Raw genomic sequence first — 9,902 nt, 5'->3', positions numbered from 1 at the left:
CGTTCCCCATCTTCTACTACACTTAGCGGCGCTGCCATTGGCCTGATGTTTCTTGGCGGATTAATATTTGTTCGTAAGTATAAAATTAAGAAAACAATTTTATTAATTTTCCAAAAAGTGTATTTTTTTAATTCTTCTAAAACAAGGTGACTTTTCTGGTTGGTTGTTGGCTCCAATGGGCCATTAGACAGAGAAAAAATTGTCTTTTAAATTATAAGAATTTCTAAATATTTTGTATTCTACATATTTATATACACTTTTTATACAGAAATAACTATTTCCTTCCTAAGACTTAGAGTTTTTTTCTAAGGTGTTATCTAGTTTTCAGACCACCAGACAGGGTAAAAATGTTTAGTAGAAGATTCAGAAGAATTTGGGCAAGAGCTGTCCCTATCACTTACAACTTACACTTTGCAATTGGTACTTCTGCTACATTACAATAAATACAGAACAATAATTATCTTAAATTTTTAACCTTTTGGCTATTGCTGCCAAACATTACATCTATTAAAAACAAGTAGCATTTGTGATAACAGGGTCAAAACAGATCACTCATTCATATGTCTTAGTATTTTTGAAGAAATATGAGTTTCAGGGATAAGAATGACTCAAGTTTGACTTCATGCAAGCAATTACTTCTCAGACCACCACAATCGGATGTGATCGTCTTTCTTTCATGGCCTGGGCATCAAGCAATCAACATCTAAAATTTCCCAATGCAGAAATACTAACTACAAAATCAGAGGAAACAGATTTTTCCCCTGATTTTTTGAGGAGGGGGGGTTGTTTTGGGTTTTGATCTTTGATTAGTAGGAATCAACAAACACAGAATTCTGAAGCTGCAAAAGGCTGTTTTGTTTGTAGTTCCCAGGTGGTTAATGTTACAGGACGGACTGTCTTTCTGCCTTTGGAATTCTCCTCTCCTAGTTGGTGGTCTGGAGTAAATATGTCCTTAGTTGTGCAGTGTGAGGTAGCACTTTGTACACTGTATAGCCCTTTCCCCTTTTCTCTTCAGTTCACTTTGATGTTAAACTGAGAGTTTGAGATGCTCTGTTTAGTCTGGTGTAGGCAACTGTCTCTCTCCACTCCCTCTGCAGTGATACGAGGTTACTAACTTAGCCATCTAGGTTAAGGACCTAAAGACAGCCAGAATTAATACTGCAGTGCCTTTCTAAAATGAGCAATGCTTTCAGTGTTGGCATTTAAAGCATTCAGCAATTTCCAACACGGAGTTCTTGAAACAACTAAGCATAATACAGCACACTGGGAAACCTGACTCACTCTATGTAATCATTTGTTAAAACTGGGGGTTGGGGTTTGCCTCTATTGTTTTTTCAAATCAAGCATTATGTGTATGTGATGTGAAAAAAGCAACTGGAGCCTTAGCCAAAGATCACTGTAGCCAGATGGATCTCTCTCCACTGATTCTCATATGTCTATTATTACTAATGTGTATTTCTTTTCAATTACAGTATCTGAAGAGACAAATGTATGCTTATGTATCAAGAATGAATATCGCTGAATGCTATACATAGCAAGACTGGTTCTGTTTGTTTAATTTTCATATGTATGCAACTTATATTCATTCAGCTGAGATAGATCAAAGTCTGTTCCCGGGTGTATAGAAATAAATTTGCAGTAACAGCCCTACTCCACCCCCGCTTTGCTCTGCTATAACTAGAAGTACAAATTATTCTGAATTTCCAAATACACACATTTCCAAAAGCAGCTAATGATTCTGAAAGCCAGACTTGCAGGCTGCTTGGTTTGAAACATTTTAAAAGACACATTTTCAAAAGTTCTTGAGCACCTGCCCTCTGGGAAAAGCAGCTATTCCTGTGAGGAAGAGATGTCCTAAATCCCTGTTTCTTGTTTCTTTCCTGTTAAGTGATTCCAATTTTGATGTCAATGAGCGACTGTTGTGGCTGTGGACCTGGCGCTGCAGGTGGAGTTGGAACTGGATTTGAACCTGTACCTGAATGCACAGAGGGGGCAATTCATCCATGGGGAATAGAAGGTGCACAGCCTGAAGACAGGGTCAGTACATCCCATGTTTCTAAAACCTGCAGTAACTCATATTTACAGAAAAGACTGCATTTGGCTAGAAGCATGACAGTGATTGTAGCACTGTGACATATTCTAAAAGAAGCCTGGCATTGTCAACAATTGACAGGTAGATATGAAAGGTGATTCTTAATTAGCATTTGCAGATGGAGTTTGTGTGTTTTAAGTTGCGTTCAGTTAGCTTGGGCCAACAGTTTGGTGTTACTGTTCCCTCTGCTGAAACACAATTACTAGCAAGCTTTTTCAGTGCAAAGTAGGACAAGGTAACACAAACCATCTTCACTGATCACCTTTCACGTTGACAATAAGAAAAACTTGAATGGAATCTTTTTTTTTAATGGGGATGGTAATTAATAGCTATCGTTAACAGTTTAGACTGCTAATTCCTTAACATGATTCACAAAGTCTTTGTCTTCATACGGAATTTCAAAGTCATCATTCAAGGAGTCAAAATGTTGTTTTCCAGGATGTCTCACACATTCTTGCCCCAACAACAGCTGCAGGCGGTGATTTTTGTGAACCCTCTGGTAAGCGGATCCTAAAATTTTCTATGTGTGCCGTCATAAAGCTATCTTTCAGAACTTCATGTCTTCTGATTCAAGGAGCACTTTGGTTTTGCAGCTGTAACCCAACCCTTCCAATCTTACATCTGCAGATAGTCAAACTGATGCTAGTAGGACTTCCAGTATGAATAAAGGATCTGAGGTTTGAGCCTTTGAGCAGATTCATTTCTGCAAACTACATTTATTTCGAAATATCTGCCAAGGCTTTCAAATCTCAGGCAATTTTTCTTTATCATTCCAGCTAGTGAATGGAGGGTCTTTTCAAGACACCAGCTTTAGTAGAAATCAATCTTTAGGTCAGAATAAGGAAATTTTCTTTCATAACTCAGTGGTGAAAGGTTCAGTTCTTCCCAGTTTCCAGGCTCTGCTTCCCGCAAGGGAGAATAGGACCTGTCAAGTAGCCAGTTAATTACTGACCATTTGCGCACTAGCCTAGACAGAAAGCGGGTTCATAGCACAATAAATTTATGCTTCTGAGATAAGGTTCCCCCAGGCGTTCAATGGCCATAGAGAATAAGTCAAGCTGTCGCAGTGCCACTTTCTCTTTTTCCCCATTCCTTACTCCACAACAGGAAGGAAGGATGCTGGCACAGATCCATTTTCACTAGCTTCTGACAGGAAGAAATGTCACTCTGCAAGACAACTTCTCTGATGACTATTGATTATTCAAAAATGTTCTCATCCTTAAGGTAAAATCAAAAGAGAACATTTTGGGGCATAAACATGAATTAAGAGTCTTAGTTCTCAGGGAAGTTCTGCTGCCATGACGATTGAAAAGTTTAAAACTTACACGTGATTTACTTTATTTCCACTGTTCAGTACCATTATGGTGAAAGCCCCTGGTTCAAATTCTATAAACTGAGGTTAATGAGATTAAATGGGAAAAAAAATATAATTTAGCCTATGTTTCTTAGTGTAATCATAGTCAAGACTACTGTATGCAATTGGCTTGTTATATTACATGCTGATATTTAAGACCACTCATTTTGTATGCAATTGGCTTGTTATATTACATGCTGATATTTAAGACCACTCATTCCTTGTTATCATATATGAAAAAATCTGGAGAAGATAAAATCCTGTAAGTATGACTTCATAATCTATTGTAAAGGTCATTTTCATTCTGCATTATGAACACTGGTCGTTATTACGATCCGTTGTTGTTCTCCCAAGTCCCCCTTAACAATCTTAACGACTAGAAAATGTGAAAGGAGTTACAAAGCTATTTCTTTTAGAAAAGAGTTTAAGGCAAAACAATTTTAACCCCGATGTGATCATGAATATACATGTAAGTATTTGCATAAATATCCATAAGCATTATCTGATTTTCTAATGCAAATCCCATGACAGCATATATGTACACCAGACAGAGGAATCTCGCCAGGCAGTTACACAAGTAAATCATTGATTTTCTAAAGCACATACGCACATGCTACCTAGCTTCAGGAATAAAATCAAGGTCTTAGATGTCTGCTAATATGCGCTTAATTTTTATTGCAGTTTCAATGTCTGGCACCTGTGCATGGATCTGTGACTGAAATTAGTCTAAAATACCTTTAGAAACTCAGTAGTGTCATTGTACTATTTGTAAAAATAACTGGCAAATTCTATGTAAATTTTCGCAGAGCACAGGAAGGATAACTTTTTCTGTTTTCAGACATATATACAAACACATATGGAGGAGGAGGAGTAGTAGCTTCTGGTGTTGAAGAAACTACAGGGGTTGGCTATGGCACTGGTACTGGTTACGGAACAGCTGGAGGAATTTCTGGAACAGGGGAAGTAAAAGGGTCAATTGGAGGAACAATAAAAGAGTATCGAGAAGGAGGGGTGAACATGGCCTTCCTAGACAACTACTTCTCTGAGGTAATTATCTGATCTTCTTTGCATTATATCTGTGAGCCTACTGTTAGATTCTCATCCCCAAGTTACATGGTGGAAATCCAAAATAACTCCACTCAGATTGAAACTTCCATGCTATAAGACTGGTGTGAGAGCAAAGCTGACTGTACTAGTAGGAAAAACTACGACACCAGTAGTACTGCTTTTGAGCTGCTGCCATAGTAGATTTGACTGCTCAATAGCCTTTTTGTAAAACTGATGGACGCACTGCAGGTATGGGTAGCAAGCAATTAAATTGTTTCAGCTTCATAAGTGACCACCAAATTTATACATTTGCCACCTTTTTCAGTGTATAAATAGATAATAACTTTATGAAATTGTTCACACGTACTTCCTGTACGGCTTGTTTAATGAAGTGACTTTAACCCTTAAAGAACTGTGAACACCAGTTCACTTTCTTCCTTATTTTTATTGCCATTTCTGTTCCCTAAAAGACTTGTGAACTGCAAGTGACACAAATATGCAGTTTTGTAATTGGCAACATATTAATTAGCCTTTACATATGGGATAAAAAAATGCTATGGAGTTTACACAATTAATGGATTAATGGGATATATTTTCATAATTAGCATGAACTGTGAGGCATAAATACTAAAATTGCATATGTCACCAAAATATCAATTAATATATAAGGATTGCTGTATTTCAAAATCTAAACAAGATTCAATGGAGGAGAGGACAGAGCAGTCCTGAAGTCCTGAGCATGGGCTTCTCCCAGACCGCAATCTCCCTGCCTAGGCTGGGAGCACTATGTATTAATTGTCTGCCAGCCATAGGCCTTCACAGATTATTCCTCCTACCGACCATCTCAATCTCCAAACCATCTGCCTCTCCCCTCCAGGCCTCCCCTTCTGTCCTTCCCTGCTTCCTCCAGCCTCACCCCGCACTCACTTTAAATTCTGCTCTTTCCTGCCCGATCCCTCTGCACTGACCACCCCACCATCCCCAACGCCATCCCAAATCAGTGATCTCCATCCTGCTCAAAATGGATTCCCCTCTGGGCTCACCAAGCCTTCCCCGCTGTGGCCAACCCTCTGTCCCACCTCCTCTGTCCTGGCCTCTCCACTGCTCCCCTCGCCATCCTGTTTCGCTCCTCTTCCTGCCGCTTCGTTCAGATATTGCTGCCCAAAGAGCACATTTGTTCCCCCGTCCCTTTCGCTCTCTCCCTTCACCCCACACTCAGACCCACTGACAACAGACCAAATTTGAGACGCTAAGTGTTGGCAGAAACAAGAATAAAACATCAGTACCGTTTGAATAAAACTTATTTCAAGGTTACAAAAATGTTGATGATATCATTTGTCCTATTGATGTCCTGTTTTTCAAGTCAGCTGGGGCTTACTGAGGTTAAGGAAACTTTGCTGTGGTTTGAGTCTTCATGGTTAAAAACCTGATGAAAAGTCACCCTATTCTTCTTTTCTTTTTTTTTTTTTCCCTGCTTTTGCAAACTACAGAAAGCATTTGTGTATGCAGATGAAGATGAAGGTCGGCCGGCAAATGACTGCCTATTAATATACGATCATGAAGGAGTCGGTACTCCTGTTGGCTCTGTGGGTTGCTGCAGCTTTATTGGAGAAGATACAGACGAAACGTATTTGGATACATTAGGACCAAAATTTAAGACCCTGGCAGAGATCTGTCTGGGGAAAGAGATCGAACCTTTCCCTGATGTCAACCTGCCCTGGCCATGCGTTAACGTCACCTTTCCCAACCCTGAAAGTGATCTAAACCTCCCGCCACCTGGAACCACCATCGTTGTCAACGGATGTGCACCTATGCCTCCCCCAGTTGGCACTACAACGGTTGTTACTGAAAACACCTACACATCTGGGTCAACCATACAGCCTCCGAGGCCGATGCCGGATCCTTTGCTCCATGGCAACATGACGGTGACTGAGACCTACACCTCCGGCTCCCCCTCTCTTTGCGTTGACCCTCTGCGTGCATCCAACGTTGTTGTAACAGAAAGGGTTGTCGGTCCTGCATCTGCCTCTGATTTGCGTGGCATGCTAGATATCCCCGATCTCGCAGATGGTTCCAACGTTATCGTCACGGAAAGAGTAATCGCGCCCAACTCCCGGCTCCCAACCTCTCTGAGCATTCCCGATTTGGTAGATGGGTCGAATGTGGTGGTGACAGAAAGGGTGTTCAGGCCTGCCTCTGGCATGCCAGGCAGCTTAATAAATATTCCCTCGGAGTTATCGAACACCCACAACGTGGTGGTCACCGAGAGGGTAGTGTCAGGGTCTGGGATGAGCAGCCTCGGGGGGACAAGCCTGGGGGGGACAAATCTGGGGGGCCTGAGCAGCACGGGTCAGATGCTCAGCGCTGACTGTCACCTTGGCCAGGCAATGGGCACAGCGTCCCCCGGCACCTCCCGGAGAAGAGTGACAAAGTACAGCACTGTGCAGTACTCCAGTCAGTAAGGCCTCTGCCAACGCCCCTTCCTGCCAAAATTGCCATTTGCACCAACACTCGTTAGCTGCCACCCATCAAGAATATTGTTATTATTTATAACTAGGAAATAGCGCTAAAGTTTCAGGGATTCCTACTTGTGTGAGGATCTCCGAAGGGTGCCCCGCTTCAAGGTCAAACACAGGACTTTGTCAGTGAAGGGAAAGTTGAAGTTAGCTTTAAATTTATTTCTTTCTCTCCACCTAGCACTACAAGTGTACAAACAGATACTAATGTTTTTGGAGAGAGATCTGATTACCGAGCGGAGCAGTGAGAGGGGATCCTTGTGTGCATACAGTATCAGCATGAATTAATGTCATATGAAAAAGTGTTAAAATACTGTACTGCTGAGTGATCTCCCACAATAAGTAGATTTGGGCTAACAGCCTCTCACTGACAAGACAGGAAAAGAATGTAATTAATAATTAGTCAAATAAATAAATAAGCACTTTCAAATGCATCACTTCACTTTGCATGTAATTCAAGGAGCGCTACAAAACAGCACTTTCAATCATTTCTCCCATCACTGGCAATAGTTATAAATAATAATCATATAAACACAATACATTTTCATCGCCTTCTGAAGTTCTCAGTAAAACAAACACTCTGCCACGGCCTGCCATGTTGTTACTCCCATGGCGAGGAGCGTAACCAGCAATTCGCCACAGCTGGCGCTGCTGCGTTGACACTGTCACCCAGGAAGAGGTTGGCTTCATCTTTTCTCCATTACCGTTACAGCTTTACTTAAATCTAAAAGGACTTCAGTGACAACCAGGAGCTCACAGTCAGATTTTTGTGCCGAATTATGACTACCATTTAAGTCTCCAATGTCAGGTTATATTAAGAGGGCTATAATATACCATGCCAGATCTCTTTTCTAATACTGACAAGAAAATAAAGTCTTAGAAGCTTTGTGATGTGGGGAGGCAGTAGCAAGTATTGTATCACTGACGCTGGTAGCTGAAGTCCTTCATGAAAAGAAAAAACACTTGGGAGCAATATAAATTTGCTAATAAGCGATGTAGAGAATTGTTATTTCATATGTCAATGTATTTTGCATTGATGTTTTGAAAGTTTATTTGAATGTGTTAATTGAAAAAGTCTTTATGATTCTATAATCTTAATTAAATCTGGCTTTTATTTTCCCACAAAAACAGCTCTACTGGACTCTGTTATTCAAATAATACCTTAACGTGGATTAGAATAAGATCTGAAGGAGCAAAATACTGAAATATAGTATCTATCTCATTTTACTTCTGTATCATATGTATAGTAACCAGAGCGTACGCAACATCGCTTCAGTGTAAATAAAATAGTTGTACAAAGGGACTAGCTTTTTTTGCTAGACCACCAAATCAGTAGTTTTCCCTCAAATCTTGCTTCTTCAGCTTTGATGGGTAGGTTAGTGAGAAGTTTAAGAGCTGTCTGTGAACCTCCCACTCTATACAATGGAGAAGAGACTTCCAGTTGCATATCCAGATTAACTCATCTCAGAAGAACTGGATGACAAGTTTCTGAGTCTGATATCAGGAAAAGCCTTTTTAAAAGATGCTTTCGGAAATGCAACTAGATCCACTGTCAAAAGACAACCTGCAGTGCCCTCTGAGTCAATGCCACAGCCATTGACACCAGTAATCCCCAGGAGTCATCATCAACTCCAAGGCTACCTCGAGAAAGGGTCCCTTCCATGGCTTCAAGATTTTTTCTGAAGCAACTGAGCGTGCTACATGCTCTCTCCATAATATCTGAAGTATTGCTATCTTTACTTCATCCTGTAGCCTTGATTATCTTAAGTATCACTAAAATTGCATTGACTTCAGTGGGATTCGTCTCTCCAATACGTTAGGTACCAACTGTAAGTATGGCTTCTGGAACCACTCTTTAAAGAAGGAAAATAGGTTCTACTATATAAAGCTGTATCCTTTCGTATCTGGAGAATTCGTGCTGAAATTCACTAAAACACTGACAAGCTCCCTTTCATTTTGCTAACCACGTATTTACATAAAAAAAGCAAATAACTGAAGTATGTATGACTCCCTGGACATTTAGAAAGCCTATGCAATATAGCCAAAGCCCATTAGAGATATTTTTTAATGTAAAAAAAATGAAGTCTTGTGTAAATATCTCCATAATCATCTTACACAAATCAGAAATATTTTTCCTAATTGTGCTTCAAAGTAATATCTAGCCTTCAGATTCACATGCTGAATTCTTTGTGACACTCTTGAACAGGAATGCTGTGTGAAGTATGAGTGTCTGAACTAACTATGGTCTCTTGCATGTCTAGAAATAGAAAGGGGAAGAATTAATAGAGAAAAAATGTTTTTTCAAAGTACAGCTTTTGGTTATGTAGTGGTTGTCTACTTCTAGTACTATCTTTTACCAACTTTTTAAAGATAAATAGCGTATTATTTAATACAATTTCTTGAAAGATTTCTAGCATTTTTTTACATCAGTATCTCACATCAAACAGCAATCACAACATTATCCCTCAGCGCATTTCCAATGCATTTCTGAATATTAATTTCTATTGCTGTGTAATTTTTACAAACTTTCTTAAAATTGTTTTCTTAGTGATATGTGGACATTTTTAGGTTACTGCAAGTTGTGGAAGAAAAATGTATCTGAAGATGTGAACAAATACTCGGTTCATTAAAAATTCTGTGCAAATTCTTTTTCTAGCTTTATTCTTAAAAAATAGCATATAGTTTAATCCTGACTAACAGACATTAGTTTTGTTTCTTTTACTTCAGTTGTAATTTAGAAGCCCGTTTGCTGTCTACCTTTAATCATGTTGTTTAATAATGAAGAATGAATGGTTTTCGGGAAAGAAGGACAACTTTGAGTAGTGATATTAATCCTCCTCTAAACCATTCAAGCAAAAAACTCTTATTAAAGTGTCAGCAGTGTGCAACACCG

At 39.7% G+C, this 9,902-nt stretch overlaps 1 protein-coding gene across 1 annotated transcript in view; it reads left to right on the top strand.

Moving 5' to 3' along the window:
• LOC103904252 (desmoglein-4-like) overlaps nt 1-7,009 on the top strand; it is a 21,126-nt gene extending 14,117 nt beyond the window's left edge. Inside the window, exons 13-17 of the mRNA XM_009285665.2 lie at nt 8-73; nt 1,889-2,037; nt 2,531-2,591; nt 4,285-4,493; nt 5,984-7,009. Of these exons, the coding sequence (XP_009283940.1) occupies nt 8-73; nt 1,889-2,037; nt 2,531-2,591; nt 4,285-4,493; nt 5,984-6,955 (1,457 nt within the window). The 3' untranslated portion in view covers nt 6,956-7,009. The remainder of the gene's footprint in view (nt 1-7; nt 74-1,888; nt 2,038-2,530; nt 2,592-4,284; nt 4,494-5,983) is intronic.
• The last annotated feature ends 2,893 nt before the right edge of the window (nt 7,010-9,902 follow it).

The sequence above is a fragment of the Aptenodytes forsteri genome, unplaced genomic scaffold (assembly GCF_000699145.1).
Source record: "Aptenodytes forsteri isolate BGI_AS27 unplaced genomic scaffold, ASM69914v1 Scaffold23, whole genome shotgun sequence".
NCBI classification, from domain to species: Eukaryota; Metazoa; Chordata; class Aves; order Sphenisciformes; family Spheniscidae; genus Aptenodytes; species Aptenodytes forsteri.
This window is presented reverse-complemented; position numbering and strand designations above follow the sequence as displayed.